Genomic DNA, 19268 nt, shown 5'->3' on the forward strand with positions numbered 1-19268 from the left:
AAAAGTGTGTAGTATAAATGTGAAAAAAAAAAAAAAAAAAAAAAAAACAGGCCATTTCGCCACCAGGAAGTCTGCTTTCTAGTGCCCGTCCTGGGCCTACTTCACTGTCAGGGCATTGAGCACAAAACACCGCACCCACCAGACGTAGTGCAATACCGGTGGGTGCCGACTCCCCCACCTGGGAAAAAAAGAATAATAAATAAATAAATTAATTAAAAAAAAATATATATATATAAATAAATTAATTAAAATATATATAAAAAAATAATAATATTAAATAAAATCATCCCGTACTCAGAGGGAAAAAAATCCTACTGAATGCCTGAAAAAAAATGCACTGTCTCTATGCCTTCGTTAAAACCATAGACATTTGTCTATGCTTAGAAAACACAGTTTTAGCAAATTCCTGCATAGTATTAAAGTTAAATCTAGAAGATAAATACAAATGCTCATTACCAGGCTATAAATCTGAAATGGCAGTCCCTTAACTTTTTCTTAATTATTCATATATAACACAACCATATAAAATATGATTTCATGTTTCCTCACTAGAACAGTAACATAAAGGATCTAATACTAAATTAAAATAATGTGATTTAGAGTTAAACGAGCCGTGGCTCGTAATAAAATATAAGGTTTCCATCTCAGGGAAAAACCATCCTGTTATTTTTTTTACCACTAACAAATTTAACATTATTGTTATTAGCCATATGGTGCAAGGAAGCCTGAGGCTTATGCTGCACCAGCCAAAAAAAAAAAAAAAAAAAAAATTCTCCGAGTTACCCTGAGAGAGAAGTAGAAAGGAATCGCAGAGTGAAAAAAGCCCACTACGTTCTCACGTCATCCGAACCCGGGCCTTTTTCACCCGCTGCGGGAAAGACAGTGACGATACCACTGTGCTACCCACGCAGATCGTAAAGTTGATACATAATTCACTAGATCTTTAAATGCGTCTTCAGCAATGTTTCTGTTTAAAACCATATTGAAACAACAATTGAACATTAGATTCCGCCAACAAATTAGTCAATCTCAACAGCATTAAACGTTCAAAATTTTTTACCAAATTCGGGAGCAACGATATTGCCCTATAGACACGGGGATCAGTAAGCTCTTTATTAGCTCTTATGAATTAATTTCACCAAAGCCACTTTCCAGAACCCTGGAAAAGTGCCTGAGGTATAACATTTATTAAAAATATTCAGCATCAAATGTGGAGGGATCTCAACCATTTTACAAATTACATTGTTCTCAACTAAGTCTATACCAGGAGTTTTGTTTACATTAACATGCGAACAAACCTGTCTAAACTCATCAAGTGTAAATACAGAATTATCATTTGGGCCTACGTATTGTAGATTAAACAGTCTTAACCTCAACTGATATTCATTGTCAGTACTAGAACAATCATCAGGAAAAAGACTATCCACTATATAGGAAATAGTTGTAAGCCAGTCCCTAGTTTCCCTGTTTTCATACTGAATAGTAGACATTAAACGGTTAGACTGTATCTCATTAATTACCAATTTATACACAAGGCCCCAGGGATTAGAATTCCCTGTCCATGAGACCAAGGTTTGTCAGGATACTATTTTAGCCTTCATTAAAACTTTATGATATATTGCCTTTTTGAATGTCTGTAAAGTTCTTTATAATATCTTGCCTCCTGCAAACTCCAAGATCTATGCCTATGAAAACACTTCCCTATGCAATTTCGATAATTCAACGTTCTACCAAGGAATAATTTTTGTTAACTTACTACGTCTCTTAGATGAATAATGAAGAGCTATATATAGAACATTTTGATGAATAATGAAGAGCTATGTATAGAACATTTTGATGAATAATGAAGAGCTCTGTATAGAAAATGCATCTGAGTCTGTTATGCATCTCTCTCTGATCTGAAAGCAGATCAGAGAGAGATGCATAACAGACTCAGATGCAACATCCCGGTTCACTGATTCCAAGAACTTGTTCCTGTATCCAAATCTGAAAATATCAGATCTGCTTTCAGATCAGAGAGATGCATAACAGACTCAGATGCAACATCCCGGTTCACTGATTCCAAGAACTTGTTCCTGTATCCAAATCTGATATTTTCAGTTGGTTGACTGAGATTTACCCCCCTCGAAATCAAATATAATTTTTGAGATGATAGATCTGTGATCACTTGTAGTGTAATCAGATTTCACTTCCCAATTAATAACCTTCTGAGACAAACCAAAAGTGGATACAGTCACATCAATATTGGATTGGCCATGAATATTGTCAAAAGTATACAATTCTCCAAGTACATTTAACACATTCAAATCATTTGTTAAAATAAAGTCTTCCAGATTTAATCTTCTGCTGTCGGTTCTATTACAATGCCACAAACCAGACTTAGCATTCACATCCATAGTAAGTAAAACATGTTCTGAGCCAGCCATTCTCATTACAGAATCCAATAATTCAACAATACATCAATGCCCTCACTAGAGGAACAATTGGCTGACACAAAATAAAAACTAATAACCGTCTGAATATGTACACAAGTAGCTACCTGGTTGCATAAGCCTGCTATTTTAATTACAATTATATCACTATTCAAGACAATAATAGCAGTTTTAGGCATAACATTAATACTATGTACCACAGGGCTCCAGATTGGGAAACCAGGTATCCTATAATACCCTGCCACCAACATAGAGTACGATTCTTGTACGCACAGGACATCAGTGTTCTTTTCATATGAAATCACCCTCAGCTGATCTAGGACGGCACACGACCTATGAGCATTCAATTGGATAAAATCCATCCTCCCATTTTATTGTTATAATTACTTTGTGTTCCTTTAATACAATCGGAAAAGTGTTCACTGTCCATTATATTCATGCGCCCTTGCCATATCTAAAGCTCTTTTATATTCTGGACATGATGGATCTCTTATTGAATGGTCTAAAGTCCTTTTATATTCTGGACATGATGGATCTCTTATTGAATGGTCTAAAGCCCTTTTATATTCTGGACATGATGGATCTCTTATTGAATGGTCAAAAGCCCTGCCTCTCCTTTTACAATTCACACAGGAGGGTGATTTGTTGCTGTTTCTACATTCTGAGAAGATGTGTCCTCCTTCCGCACAATGGTTGCATGACATGGTCTTATGACTACAAGTTTGTGAAGAATGTCCAAAGCCTAAACACTTAAAACATTTGGATACCACCGTAAATCTAAACTTATGGGATTATAACCTATGAAGATTCTGTCACAGTTATTCAAACTTCTTAAAATTCTAGGTGTAATACTCGCTACCCAATTAGACAGTCCTGACTTAGCACCTGTGCTAAATCTAAGATTAACACTTTCCTGTACCCCTTCCTTTTCATAACCAAAATCCCTTAAATTTTTGTAAAACAAGTGTCTTACAAAATCTTCCTTAGTAATGTCTTTAGGAATATCATATATTAATATTGATGGATTGTTTAGCTTAGGTAAATCGTGCTTTAAACCTTTTGCAGCTAACACTTCTGAGGTCATTTATTTAGGTGGTAGATGTCAGAGTGCCGGGCACATGACTGGACCCAGGTTATCCCAGCAGAACATTGCCCAAAGCATGACACTGTCACCACCGGCTTGTTTTCGTCCCACGGTGCATCCAGGCGCCATCACTTCCTCAGGTAAACGACGCACACGTACCCGGCCATCCAAATGGTGCAACAGGAAACGTGATTCATCGGACCAGACGACCTTCTTGCAATCACTCAAGGTCCAGTATCGATGCTCGCGTGCCCATTGTAGGTGCTGTCGCCGGTGAACCGTGGTTATCATGGGCACACGGAGTAGCCTGTAGCTACACAGCCCCATATTTAGCAGGGTTCGATGTACTGTGTGTTGTGACACATTACTCCCGTCGTCAGCATTCCAATTAATGGCGAGATGCGCCACAGTCGCTCTTCTGTTGCCACGTACTATCCGGGAGTTCCTTCACTCACTTCGAGCATCATTGAGCCGTGATCGTCCAAAACATCGCTGGCGGCTCGTGGGTTTCCCCTCCTCAGACCACTTTCAGTAGCCACTAACCACTGTTGACCATGAGCATCCTGCCAGCTGTACCGTTTCAAATATGCTCTGACCACTGCGCGAGTAGCACAGTGGTATCGTCACCATCCTCCCCACACCGAGTGGAAAAGGCTCGGGTTCGAATCCCGTCGATGACGCGAGGAATTTTAACGTGCTTTTTTTAACTCCGCGGCTGAGTTAATCGGTCTCAGGTGTAGACAGCAAGGTTTTTCCTTGATCCAGTCGTCTGGCCATTACAATTTGGCCTCAAACTCGCTTAAGTCCGCTGCCTTTCCCATCTGAACAACAAGAGTAGCACTGATTAACGGAGCTCAGTATCAGGTGTTTTTTATACCGTGTCCCGACCAGCGCACGCGCCTTAGTTCACCAGCATTTGCTTCGATTTGCATAACGACTCACATACATACACACGACACCGTATGTATGTATGTACACTGGTGTACAAAAGGACCAACACCAATTCTAAAGGTTACAACCACAAAATCAAATGAAAATCACAGCCTGTGGCGATTTGCATAACTGGCCGTTCGTAGAAAGCTGCTGCACATGCAAAAATTTGAATCGTGATGAGATGGCTCACACAAACAGATAAAAGCAGCAGTTCAGCAGTTATATGCATATTACGGAATGGTGAGCACGTTTGTTACAGACGTCCGATTGGTTTCATAACACAAACTACAGACAACGAAATGGCCAGTAGACAACATCTGGATGACTTTACCTGGGGTCGAATAATTGGGAAGCTTGAGGAAGGTGGAAGTGCGAGGAGTGTGGCTGCAGAGTTTGATATCGCCCATAGCATCGTCTCACTTGCGTTGTCGGCATTCAGAACGACAAGTACAGCTGTTCGCAGGACCAGTGATGGTCGTCCACGAAAAACAACGCCCACTGATGACCGCGATATACTCCTATAGACCAAGAGGGATAGATAGCAGACAGCGGGATCCATTACAAACCAGCGGCACAACACAGGTCGCAGGATATCGCGGTTTACTGTTGCCAGGCGACTCCACAAAGGTGAACTGTTTGCCCGACAGCCAGTAGCCAGTATGCTGTATCCCTTTAACACTTGCCCGTCGGAGACACCGTTTACATGGCGCATCGTACACAAGGACTGGACAGCAGCGCAATGGGGTAAGGTACTCTTTACTGATGCGAGTAGACTCAGTCTCAGCAGCGATTCTGGATGTCAGCTAATCTGGCGAGAGGATGGCATACGGTATCATCCCGCAAACATCACTGAAAGGGATCGATATGGGGGTCGAGGTGTTCTCATCCGGGGAGGAGTTATTTTGGATGGACGTACACAACTCTAGATACTGGAAGGCGGTACTGTAACCAGTTCATTACGTGAGGTAATCCTTCGTCATGTGCATTTGTTTCGAGGTGCCATTGACCCCGAGTTCGTGTTTACGGATGATAACGCCACACCCCATCGCACTGCAGCTGTTGATATGCTTTTGAAAAGTGAGGACATTGTTCGTATGGATTTGCCTGCCCGTTCTACCGATCTAAAACCCATTGAACACACATGGGATGCTCTTGGGAGACGCCTAGCGGCACGTCCACACCCACCAGAAAATGTTCACCAGCTGAAGATGGCGCTGACAGAGAAATGGACGATGTTACCGCAAGAACTTATCAACAACAACAACATTGTTCTAAGTATAGAGAGGCGGTGCAAAGCCTGCATCGACATTAGGGGTGGCCATATCTCCTACTGAGGGCCACCTCTTCCCTTTGTTCCATCTTTGGCAGTGATGCATCTGTATCATGGCAGCAAGTACTATTTTGCCATTTTTGAATAAAGTTCTTATTTATCATTTTGTTTCCGTTATTGTTTCCTTCATCATTTCTGCACCTCACGCGGTTCCTTTGGTATGCTTTTCCCATACCCAGGCCACTCCTAGGAGAAGTTACAAGTGAAAACCTGACTGGTCCTTAAGTTTTGCACACCAGTGTGTTTATGTAGGGCGCCACCCAGAACGTTAGTTCACCTCCGCGTTGTTTCACTCTTAAGATATAGGACTCTGTAGAAATGGCGAGAAATGAACTGGCTGTTTGGCTACCTAGAATCAGCAAGCTGGAAACACTCCATCACCACCATGGGAGGGTAAGACCAGAGACTACTAACCAGCAGCAGCAGAAGAGAGAGACATCAAGAGTCGAACAAAGACTCTTGCCAAAAATTGTTTAAAAAAACCTTGTTTTCGACCTGAAGATGTATTTAAATATATTTTAGCCGTTCTACTGGCCATTTGGCTAATTAAGTAATTTGCTTAAGATGATCTTTCTTTTATTTTATGAGTGTTACCCTGTTAGAAATGGTATATAGAACTACAAATAATGTTGAGTGTTCTGTAGATAATTTTGTATCGTTACATAGTTACTCTACTTTCTCCACATCATGTTAAACAGCTGCTAACCTGTGGGAAACCCTGGGGTCCGCCAATCACCAAATGAATAAATGAAATGAATTCATAGATGCAAGATCTGTGAGTGTAGCAGAGTGGTATCATCACCGTCCTCCCCACACCGGGTGGAAAAGGCCCGGGTTCGAATTCCATCGATGACATGAGAAACTTTAGTGGGCTTGTTTCACTCCGTGACTGAGTTAGTCTGTCTCAGGCGTAGATTAGCTAGGTTTTTTCCTCCAGAAACTGGGATTTTTTTCTTCAGTAAAACAGGGAAATCGACGAGAGAACACACAATTTACAGGCACAAATACAAAAACGGGTTTTTTAGCATTAAATCAGCTCACACACCAACCATAAGAATAAGTATTTACTGTAACTAAAATATTTACATATTAAAATAAAATAAATTATTTTAATATTTATTTTATCACAGTTTTAATGTTTTTTACATGTATATAATTTAATTTAATATAATAGCAGTTTTTGTAAATATTTATTTTATTTTAATATGTAAATATTTTAGTTACAGTAAATACTTATTCTTATGGTTGGTGTGTGAGCTGATTTAATGCTAAAATATGAATTTTCCCAACCTCAGAGGCCTTTTTCAGGACAAATACGGGTTTATGTAATGAATTACGGGTGACCCTAATATAATAATAATAAAAATTACTTCTGAATAAAAATATAATAATAACTTCTTAATATTAAAATAATAATAATAATATAATAACTTACTTCCAGACGTACTCCTCCACCAGTCCATAAGGAAAATAGACAAGCGATACACCCCACCCAACGTAAGCGAGGAGTCACCTCCCAACCAGGAGGCACAAACGAAGCTAGAAATATGGGCAAAGATGACACTCTATGGGAGACACTATAATGATCTCCATCAAGATCACATAGATAAAATTGCTTCCAATGCATGGCTCACGAGCAGGAGGCTTTTCCCCGAGACTGAAGGATTCATGCACGCCATCCAAAACCAGGTAATCAACACCAGAAACTATAGAAAATACATCGCCAAGGAGCCAGGAGTGTCTGATGGCACATGCCGACGATGCCACATGGCCCCAGAAACGATCCAATACATCACTGCGGGATGCAAGTTGATTACCCAGACTAAGCACACTCATAGATACGACCAGGTAGCCAGGATAATACATCTGAAGCAAGCAAGGAAATACCAGTTGATCGAAGAAAGTATATCGTACTACAAGTACGAACCCCAGGCAGTACTAGAGACCTCAACCCATAAGCTATACTGTGTCCACGCCATAATAACGGATAAGACAGTCGCGCACAACAGACCAGACATAACCCTTGTGGACAAGAAGGAAAAGATTACCAATCTTATTGACATAGCGGTACTCAACACTAACAACCTTCAAAAAACCCATGGGGAAAAATTAGAAAGTACACGAACCTAAGATCAAAGAGACGTGGCGTATGGAACAAGTTACGACCATCCCGATCATCATGTCAACCACAGGTATGGTGCCAAAGACCCTACATAACAGCCTACCAGCAATAGGTCTCCCAGCGAACCCCTACAAGGAACTCCAGAAAGTCGCAATCCTGAACACCTGTAGGACAGTCAGAGAGTTCCTCTACCAATAGTAACACCAGACATAACAACAACCACCCTGTGTACTTGGTAGCAACACCCGCCATGAGGTGGAACCCCTAATCAGGTAGAAATTATATAATACTAGTGATAAATGCAAAGTGCTGCACATGGCTAACAGTAACCCCAGAGTAATATACCAACTGTGGGGTACTATACTCTGGGTAGCTGGAAATAATAAGGACTTGGGTTAATTGTGAGGTCAGATATCAAGTTCTCTGAACAATGCAGTCTGACTGCCAAGACAGTTCATGGGATTTTATCAATGATAAGCAGGATTTTTGCCAGCAGGGATAGGGAGGTGATTATGGAATTGTATAAGGCAATGTACAGGCCACATCTTAAGTATTGCATACAGGTCTTGAGGCCTTATTTCAAGAAGGATGTGGAGCTGCTGGAACGAGTACAGAGAAGGACATCTCGATTAGTGAATGGAACAAAAGGGTACTTTCATTAAGAAAAGGTTCAGTTCTGCTGTTGCAGCGTCTGGAAACTAGGCACCTGCGAGGTGATCTGATTGAGGTGTTTAACGCTTTGATTTGATTGAGCAAGCTCAGTGCTGATGGGATTCTTGCTCTTGCTCAGACTACACACTTCAGAAAGGAAAGTGGTAGAATAGATGTGCGGTAATTTGCCTTTAGCCAAAGATTTTATGATTGTTGGAACTAATTTCCATTCGTTGTTGCGGAAGTTGATGGTTTAAATAAATTAAAGGAGAAACTAGAGAAACTATTTTGACGGAATGAATAATTTAATTGTAAAGTGTGTGTTAGGGGTGAAACGGCACCAGGGGTTTCCCCCATCTTCGCTAATGAAATGGAAGGTGTTTTTTTTTTTTTTTTGGCTGATGCTATATAAGCTTGCTGTCTTGCAACATTTGCCAATGCTAAGGTTAATATCCACGAGGGCAGTTAAAGTATATTTTTCCAACCAGGTATATTCTTCAATCGGTTAGCAGGACTTAAAACCCGCGTTTCTAGGAGAACTATGCAATATTGGTCTGGGACCAATTAACTGAGCCTCATTTTGAAGAAATGACTATAAAAATGTCCCTTTTCATTGATTGACGTGGTTGAAACTCAAGTCGTTTCTCCCCTGTTGGAACGCCTAAGGAAGGTGATTATAACTGCTGTTCTAATGCTGATGGCTGTTAGGACGGCATGCACGTGTATATTGTTGTTTCGAAATAAGATTAAGAATTGGTTAACAGACATTTTTTTACGTTTTGTAGGTATGTTAACTTCGCAGTGGCGATGAGTAACGTTCTTCTATATCTGTCATTGGACAGGGCCGTTCTCCCGAAATTTAGAAGGTTCCGAAGGCAGGTTTTGTATGGCTGTTAAAGATAGGTACAATAATCGAACAATATTCAACAAATGGCGATCCTATGGTCAAAAACAGCTTGTTGATTCGAAACGCTGTGGAAACCAAAAATAATTATGCAGAATGACAGAAAGGCTGCAGTCAGTCGTACAACAATCCAATACAATATTGATAAGCACAAGCCTTTCAGACCTCCCAGCTTGTCATACCTTCTCATGGATGGGGTATCACAGCGGACAACGAAGCATGGTTCCACTTCTGTCAGCGAAAAACAAGAAGATAAAGTTACAGTGGGCTCAGCAATACCAGCATTGGACTTTGGGGTTTTGAAAATATGTTGTGTCAGCTGAAACTCCATTTCTATTGTTTCACTCTGCTGGAAAAATCAGAATATGGCATGAGTCCATTGGCCTTTCCGTTCAAGTACTAACAATGCAGGCTAGTGGTGGCAGCATCTGGAAATTGTTTCAGACTAGGTACATCCGTTTACTGCTGCAGTGCATTCATCTACGAATGTGGTTTTCACAAGGCCTGTATTGTACCGAATTGGTTCCAAGAAACTGAAGCATAATGTGGTGGTTTCCTCGCTCACTGATCTCAATCGAATTGTGTTCATGTTGGATGTTGTGACTAGTTCTACAGAATAGAGATAGCACCTAGCCGTATGGGTTTTTAAAACAATACTGTCTAATCTATCCCAGTGTACAATAAACAGTTTTTATAAGAAACCATCCAATTGCTGGCAATTGTAGGAAGCAGCTTTGAAAACAGCATCTCTGTGGCACACTTACAACACCTCTTTCAGTGTGTGCTACGAAAATCCAGACTTTTCACCTATTAAAAGATTTCTTGATCCTAGAATGCGATGACCAAAGTGATATTCAAGATTACGCGTAATTTATAAACAAATTTTCTAGAAACGCTATACGATTAAAAAAATAAATTTTAAAAATTTGAACTACTGTTTAATTATCCTCTTTCCTTTTTTATGGAAACAAATCTGTATTATATTTTAACAGCGTAATATTTATTAGAGTTTTTTTTAATACTTCTTAAGTTTTTCTGTCTGCTACTTTGGGCGATTTTGTAAAAATTTCCTGGCTATGTTCTCTGAGATAAAGGAAGTTGTTTTGATACCCATTCGCCTTTGCGCGTTATTAATCGTGAATAGCTTTATTGTCGATGAGGTAAAAGTGTGTATCGATATTTTCCAATCTCTTCCCATCTTCTGCTGGGAAAGGATATTTAATAATGGAGAACGCTTACGGAGTAGGTGTGAAAAACAGATATGAACTCTTTTATAATGAAGAGGATGATCCCTTCGAAATTTTAAGGCAGCATGAACAAGAACAGGAGAAGAAGAAGACGGAAAAACTGACGAAAGATAAATCAAAGACTTCGGCAAGAACGCCGAAGCAACTTCCTCAAAAGAATATCAAAGAAACTACTCCAAGAGCTTCGGAGACTGGAGGTAACGTAAAAGTAATTCTTGCTGTGTTTGCACGAAGTATTTTAACATGAAAGTAATATCGGAACTAGTTTGTTTTTTCTAGCGAGCATGTGTCTTGTGCCTTGGGCAAAGTTGGCTTGCTGTTCTTAGTAGTAAAGAGTATTATATTTTCGAATATCTTTTGGCTATGTTAACTACTTACAAAACTTATAAAAGCTCATATTTGTTAGCAATCATGTATACAAGTTAAAACGAAGTGATATTCGTTTACCTTTTATGGCACGTGGGTTAAACATGGCTGCTTCCAAACAACGGGAGGCTAAATTAGGTAGAGTGCGTTATAGGCCACCATGCTGATAAGCCCCATATGGTGCCCCTCGCGTAATCTGTTTTCATGTGAATCTTTTTAGTTGGTAGTTCCCTTTTGGTTGTTTATATGTTATTCGAAATAAACAAGGAATGAGTATTATATTGATAGGAAAAAAGAATTTAGTTTTAGAGACAAACCGTAAAAATAACTCGTATATATTATTATCAGTCTTCTTTGTCCTTTATAAATGTATCCATTTCCCCGCCCTGAATGAAATAATTTTTCATTGGAGTTTGATAACTTTTCAATAACTAATTTTTGTTGCCCACAATAAGTTGAAATCTTAATTTCACCCGTTGATAGTATACGTTGCACCAATAGTCTTGTCATTATGGGATAATTACAATATTTCCATTTGATAATAGGAATACCAAAATAAATGTAAAGAGCCCCCCCCCCCCGTGAAAAATGGGAATAGGAAATAAAACTGCTTGTTCTTTCTTTAATCTTTGTGCTCATTACTGTTTAATAATGCACAAAAAAATGGTGTACTGGTTTGATATGCTTGAAATATACAAAATAACACAGAAACAAAACACAATAAAAAAAACCCCCTTAATTTGAAATGAAAGAAAATAATGAACATTGAAGCTAACATGACAGTTGGATATTTCATGAACCCTGGAGGAGGTGTAGGCTTGACTCAACCCACTTGATCTTGTTTGGGAAGAGTGAATTGAAGAGACACACAAGAAAACCAAGTTAAAATTTTACTCACCAATCCCCCTTGAACATGAAATCCAATCGGGTATAATGCAAATTGAAATATACACTCTGTAATGTCATTTTACACTGTTCTACCTTGTGGCTTGCACAGTGTTGCAGCCACTGCCATTCCACACCATAGGAAAAAGGGTCTGGGTTTGAGCCAGTCTAAATGGAATTTTTAGGGGCTTTTTTCATATTATGGCTTAGTCGGTCAGTTTTGAGCAAGAGTTACAAAGTTGCTTATCAGGCTTTTCATTGCCTAAAACATGCATACTTTTGATGCAATATAATGAACCATCATGGCATTAGATTCCTTGGCATTGAACATAAAATCAGTCTATAATAATGTATTTTAACATCTGTACATAGTCTCCATGCCTTTTGGCCTATTCACTATGCTTGTAGTCAAACTCTCATGGGGAGTGCAGCAAATCTACAGTGGTGCACAGGCTTACAGCAAATTTTTCTGTTTTGTTTTCTACATATTAAGTGTCTTAGGCTACTTTTATTGGTAATTGGCAATTTTTATTTATATGTAATCTGATCTAATTGAGATGGATCCATATTGGCATCCACAACAGATTTTAATACAGTATAAATAAATAATTATACTACATTGGTAGGATAAATAAATATCACTGATAAAAGCATAAGCTCTTGCTAAAACTTAATGATAAATAAATATTTATACTATATTTGTGATAAACCATTCAATACTGGACAAGTATGTGATGTGCAGAGTGTTTGCTAATTTGCTGTAGTATTCCTTCAGTTCAATGTTTTTAACTTCTAAGCTGTATAATGGTAGTGGTCTTAGCTGTGTATCAGTAGGTGTTATTGAGGACCCCAAGAAAAAGCCCTGTACTTAGTGGTACCACCAGTTAGTATGCTATTCCGGGATTGCAGTGAGCCATATGCAGTGCTTTCCATTTATCAATGTTAAACACCTCATTTGCCACTTTTTTGGTCAGTGTTCCTAGGTCTTAGTATAGTAGCATGCCTTGATTCCTATCATTAACCCCCCATTCAACCTTTGTATCCTCAGCAGACTTAGACATTAAACTTTGATATGAATATTGAAATGAATATTATTAATGAATATTGAAAACAGTAAGGTGTTCAGTACTGGACTGTGAGGGACTCCACTAATAACATTAGTCGGTGAAGATTAGTGGCCATTAATAACCTCTGTCTCCTGCTATTGTATTGAACCATCCCTTTATCCAGAGCAGTAACTTGTCCTTAATGCTACACTTTTCCAAATTGTACAGCAGTCTTTCATGTAATACAGTGCAATCTTGGTATTAGTATTGGCCATTAGTAGAGGCATATGACGCAAGAAAGCAAGCTTGTGCAGCATCAGCCAAAAAGAAAAAAAAAAAAAAAAAACCCTCTTCCATTTCACCCGTCCATTTGTTTCAAATGCCTGTCCAGCTCAGCTTTAAATTTATTTAGACTATTAGCTTCTACAACAAAAGATGGAAGCCTGTTCCAACAATCAACTACCCGCTGGCTAAAGGCAAATTTCTGCACATTTATTCTACAAATATCTTTCCTCAATTTGAAATTGTGCCCCCTCAGGTTCTTAGTTTGAGCAAGAGGAAGAATCCCATCCGCATTCAGCTTGCTCAACCCGTTGAAGGCCTTATACACCTCAATCAGATCACCTCACAGGTGCCTTTGTAGCCAGGTGGACAGGAGCAGCAGTGCGTAGCACACGCTTCTTGATTAGACAGGGGTTTTAGCCCATGACCACCAAATACGGAGGATGCGGAAAGGTCAGGGAATGACCACCGCATATCCCCGGAGCAATATGGCCTTAGTTGCTAATGCTCCTAAAAACCATATAACAAACTCACTCTCCAGGCACTGCAATTTGCAGAACTTAAGCCTTTCTTTGTAAGAGCACCCTTTTGTTCCCCTCACCAATCTTGTTGCCCTTCTTTGTACTCGTTCTAGCAACTCTACATCCTTCCTAAAATGAGGCCTCCAGACCTCTATACAGTACTCTAGGTGTGGCCTGACCATTGCTTTGTATAACGGGATAATCACATCCCTGTCCCTGCTAGCAAAATTCCTATATATCATTAACAAGACTCCATGACCCGCCCTGCCAGCCCATCTGCACTGCTCAGCGAACTTCATATTTGACTGCACAATTACCCCCAGATCTTTTTCACTTTCCACTTCCCCGAGTGTAGTACCACATAGTTGGTAGGTTTCTCTTCGGTTATTGCTACCCATATGCAGTACTTTGCATTTGTCAATGTTAAACTTCAGTTGCTACTTCTCAGCCCATTTGCCTAACTTCCAGTTGGAGTAGCATACTGTCTTTACTGTCATTAACAACCCTGCCAATCTTTGTATCATCTGCAAACTTGGACATTAAACCTGATATACCTTCATCAATATCATTGATAAATATACAAAACAACAATGGGCCCAATATCGAAACCTGGGGAACTCCTAATAACATTTGTCCACGAAGAGCAGTGTCCATGATTATCACTCTCTGTCGTCTCCCACTCAACCATCCCTTTATCCATTGTAGCAACTTACCCTTAATGCCATACCTCTCCACTTTGTACAGCAGTATTCCATGTGCAACAGTATCAAAAGCTTTCCTGAAATCCAAGTATGTGATATCAAAATTATTTTTGGCATTCAGTTCCTTTGTAACCACATCATAGTATCCAATTAAATTTGTCAGACAAGACCTCCCTTTAACAAACCCATGCTGTGTCTTAACTATTACTGCAGTCTTGTCTAGACGATCCTGCAATGCTTCTTTAACCAGATTCCATATTTTCCCCGGAACACAAGTTAAACTTACAGGTCTATAGTTACTTGTGTCACCTTTTGAACCCCCTTTGTGAATTGGTGATACCTTTGCACACCTCCAGTCCATGGGGATCTCCCCTGAGTCCAAGGAAGCTCTCATAATTATAGCTAAGAATTTGCTGCCTCCTTTAATATAACTGGATAGATCCTGTCCACGCCTTATGTTTAACTTCAACAATTCTTCCTCCACTTTGTTCTCAGTTATTACAAATCACTTAGTTCCCTGTTAGTGTTTGATAAACTTCTAGCACTCCCCTTATTGAATAACTCCTCATGTGTGAATGTAGATGCAAAATACTCATTCAGTTTATCACCTACCTGGGCATGATCATCAATAGTCAACCCATCTATGTTTTAAGTGGTCCAATCTGATTCATCTCTTTCCTTCTAGAGTTTACATAAGTAAAGAACTCTTTGCTGTTTTTCTTTGCATCCTTTGCCAAAGGTTTCTCATAATCTGCCTTCACCTGCCTAACCTCTTTTGTGACTTGATTACAGACTAGTTTATATCTGTAGGCGTCTGTGTCACCTGATACTTTTTATGCATCCCATATATTTTTCTTCTCTGCCACGAGCCTCATTAATTCATCTGACATCCATTTAGGCTTAAACCTTGAACAGTATTTCTTAGTTTGAATGAAAAGCCTAGTAGCCTCCAAAATTAAGTCCCGGAAGACTTCCCATTTAGAATTCAACGTTGGTAACATCATCAGTTGATCCCACTGTACAGAATTTAAAAACTGTCTGAGACCTCTGTAGTCACCTTATGTAAGCAAAAGCCCTTCCTTTTAGCCTTGATGGTAGTTACATCTTTAAGTAATTCCCTCATCAGTATATTGTGATCGCTGTCACCCAGTGGTTCCTTTAATTGCAAATTCTTAATGCATGAATAGTCACTGCTGATAATCAAATCAAGAGTATTACTCCCTCTGGTCACCTCTCGAACATGTTGCTGTAGAAAACAGCATCCAATAAATCCACAAAAGTCTTGCTAGTGTGCGAGTGACCAACCAAGAAGTTCCAGTCAATATCTGGAAAGTTAACATACCCCATTATAAGACATTCTGATTTACTGACCCACTATTTCTCTGCACAATTGCTCATCAGATTCATTAGGCCTATAACACACATCTACTCTCGTTTTCACTTTCCTAGTGCTTATTTCACACCAGACTCAACACTGCATTGTCCACCAACATCAGTTCGATGCACTTTCTTAGATTTTGTGTTTCTTAACTAACATATAATGCACCTCTTCATACTGCGGTTTCAGATATACTGCAGTATATGATCATGTCCTCCAAAATGAATTATGAAAAAAAGTAGTGTGTTCAGAGAACTAGCAATTTGATATTGGAAACTGGAAAAAGTGAATACTGTATATACTCTTATCTACTGTGCACCGTACTACCGTGTTTCCAAGAGGGGGAACTGGTATTAAAAATTGGCTGTATATTCTCTTCAATGTATTCAGTCGCAGAGTAATTTTTGTAAACAGTACGGCTCGTCAGAGACTAATTACTGTAGACATCCACTTTCTTTCCTCAGCTAGAGACTCAATAAAAGATTATATCCTCTGTTGCCAGGTGGGCAGGAGCAGCAGTGCGTAGCACACGCTTCTTGATTATACTGGGGTTCGAGCCCGTGCCCACCAAATACGAGGATGCGGAAAGGTCAGAGAATGACCACTGCATATCCCCAGAGCAATATGGCCTTAGTTGCTAATGCTCCTAAAAACCAGATAACAAACAAACTAAAGATTATCAGTGGGAGGCCAATTGCAAACAGCTGCCATTCGTCAAGTGCATTGCATTAGTTTGCTTAGGGTTAGTTACAAAGTAAATTTTTGTAAGCAACAGCACATGGCATCCTTTCTTTGACTAGCAGTTACACTTAGGATTGCAAAACCTGCTGAGGGCTAAACTAAAAAAAAAATATACATGAACTGACAAGTGACTTATGGAGAAATAGGCTGGACAGTTTGTTTTGATTTAGTTTTCTCAAAACACAGTAAATTATAGGGCATCAGAAATAAATACATGCCAAAATTAGTAAATCAGTAGAACTGAAATAATGGCCATCAAAAGAAAAAAATTATATAGTTCATTTTCTTTAACTGTATAATGTTAAAGGTTATTGAAAGAGTTAAAAGAGGAAGAAAAATTGCACTCATTTGAAAATGAAGTAGGCCACCAAAGAAAGAAAACTAGACTTTGTGAAAACAATATAGATCAATGCTTATACAAGTGGTTTCTACAGAAGTATAGTGAAGAATACTGATAAATTCGGTCATTTTGAAAGCACAGGCACTTAAATTTCATAAGCTGCTTGGTGGAGATAATGACACATTTAAAGCTTCTGAAGGGTAGTTTTGGAGATGAAAGGCTCATCATGGGATATCCCAGGTTAGTATTGTAGGTGAATCTGCATTTGGTAACATTACAGCGGCAGAAGCGTTTCCTGAATTTCTGTGTAATGTGATCCAAGATGGTGAAGTTACACAACAGTTGAACAACTGACAAAACAGCATTGTACTGTAAACTTCTCCCTGATAGGTCAGGATATTAAAAAGGCATCCTATAAAGTGGGCATGAAACTAACAAAGAGAGATTTACTGTGTTATTATGCATAAACAAGGCTGGAAATCACAAGTTAAAGTCATTGTGCATCAATAGTTGAAGTCCATGGAGTTTTCTAAACATGTCAACATGAAATTTCCCCTTGTGATTTATAAAAATAACTTCAACGCTTGCATAACGAGGGATATTTTTTCTTCATAGTTTGAAAGTGAGTTTGTATCATCGGTGTGATGTCACTTTCTTTCCAAAAAAATTTGATGTGCTCTGTTACTGTTTGATCATTGCCCAGATCATCATTCAGCTGATGTCCTGAAATTGAAAAATGGCAAGATCAGAGTCTCGTTTCTGGCAAGAAACACAACTGCACAAATTCAGCCCATGGATCAGGACATTATTTGAGCCTTCAAAGCCTACTGTCACGGTGAGCTACTTTCTAGTGTTGTAAACTCAGAAATTCAAGTTGTAGAGTATCTGAAGACAACACTGAAAGACATTGCATACAGTATAGCGTGGGAGAAAGTAAGCTCAAAAGCATTTGAAAAACTGCTGGAAAAAATGTATTAGAAAAGACAAGATCACTGATAATAACCTTGAATTAGCAGCATTTTCAGAACACGAAGCAAAGGCCTTTTGTAATGTACTTGGTGGCAGTCTTTGAGAAAATTACCTGGGTGCTTGAATTGAGGTGGATGCTGAAGCTCCAGATGTGCATTACCTGAGCAAGGAGGAAATCATAGCCTTTCTGAACAGTGAGAAGACAAACAGAAGGCTAGTGACATAGGGAGTGACTCAAGATAATGTGGATGACTTGTGTAAGGAAAAAAAAGCTTCACAGAGTGCTTGAAAACATTAATGAGGGGATGGCATGGTTCAAGCATAAGAGTAATATCTTCATTTATTGTGTTTGATGACTATTAAGAATTATATACTGTGTATTTTATATAATACTGTGTATTGTATACTATATTATATAAGTACTTCACTTACAATGCACGTGTTAAAGTTGTCGCCTGATACCTGCATTATATTGAGATTGCACTATATAGGATAAAAAAAAAAATTTGCACCCAGTTCCTTTGTTGTTGCACATAGCAGCTCCCCTTGAGCAAATTCATGCTGCAATTGACATTTAACTACATTCCTGTCAAGGTGGTCCTGCATTAGTTCTTTTTCCACTGGCTCCATTATTTTCTGTCGAATAGAAGTTCAGTTTAGGCCTGTAATTACTCCCATTTACCTTTGATCCCCCTTTGTGAGTGAGTGAGACATTTGTATTCAAATCTGTAGTGTCGTCTCTTAATCATTCTTCTCATATATGTAGCTAACTGTTTGCTTACCTGTTTGCTTTGATATCATATATTTGGATTTCAGGAAAGCTTTTGACACTGTTGTGTATGGAAGACTATTGTACAAATTGGAGCAGAATGGTATTAAGGGTAAGTTGCTACAATGGATAAAAGGATGGTTAAGTGGAAGAAGACAGAGGGTGGTAATCAATGGGTGCTGCTCTTCGTGTACTAATGTTATTAGTGGAGTCCCACAGGGTTCGGTGTTGGGTCCACTGTTGTTTTGTATATTTATCAATGATATTGATGAAGGTATATCAGGCTTAATGTCGAAGTTTGCAGATGATACAAAGGTTGGCAGGGTTGTTAATGACAGTAATGGCAGTGTGCTACTGCAACAGGATCTAGATAATTTGGGCAGATGGGCTAAGAAGTGGCAACTGAAGTTTAACCTTGACAAATGCAAAGTACTGCATATGGGTAGAAGTAACCCCAGAGAAACGTACCAATTGTGTGGTACTACACTTAAGGCGGTAGAAAATGAAAAAGACCTGGGAGTAATTGTGCAGTCAGATATGAAGTTTTCTGAGCAATGCAGACAGGCT

General features: G+C 39.1%; 1 protein-coding gene across 3 annotated transcripts in view; it reads left to right on the top strand.

Annotated features, from left to right (window-relative positions):
- Positions 1-10558: 10558 nt before the first annotated feature.
- The window catches only part of LOC150086176 (uncharacterized), a 103867-nt gene continuing 95157 nt past the window's right edge, over positions 10559-19268 (top strand). For all 3 annotated transcript variants that reach the window (XM_090374436.1, XM_090374437.1, XM_090374438.1), the window contains exon 1: positions 10559-10900. In XM_090374436.1, the coding sequence (XP_090230562.1) occupies positions 10681-10900 (220 nt within the window). In that variant the 5' untranslated portion in view covers positions 10559-10680. The remainder of the gene's footprint in view (positions 10901-19268) is intronic.

The sequence above is a fragment of the Mastigoproctus giganteus genome, chromosome 5, assembly GCF_048544385.1.
Source record: "Mastigoproctus giganteus isolate SK-2022 chromosome 5, ASM4854438v1, whole genome shotgun sequence".
NCBI classification, from domain to species: domain Eukaryota; kingdom Metazoa; phylum Arthropoda; class Arachnida; order Uropygi; family Thelyphonidae; genus Mastigoproctus; species Mastigoproctus giganteus.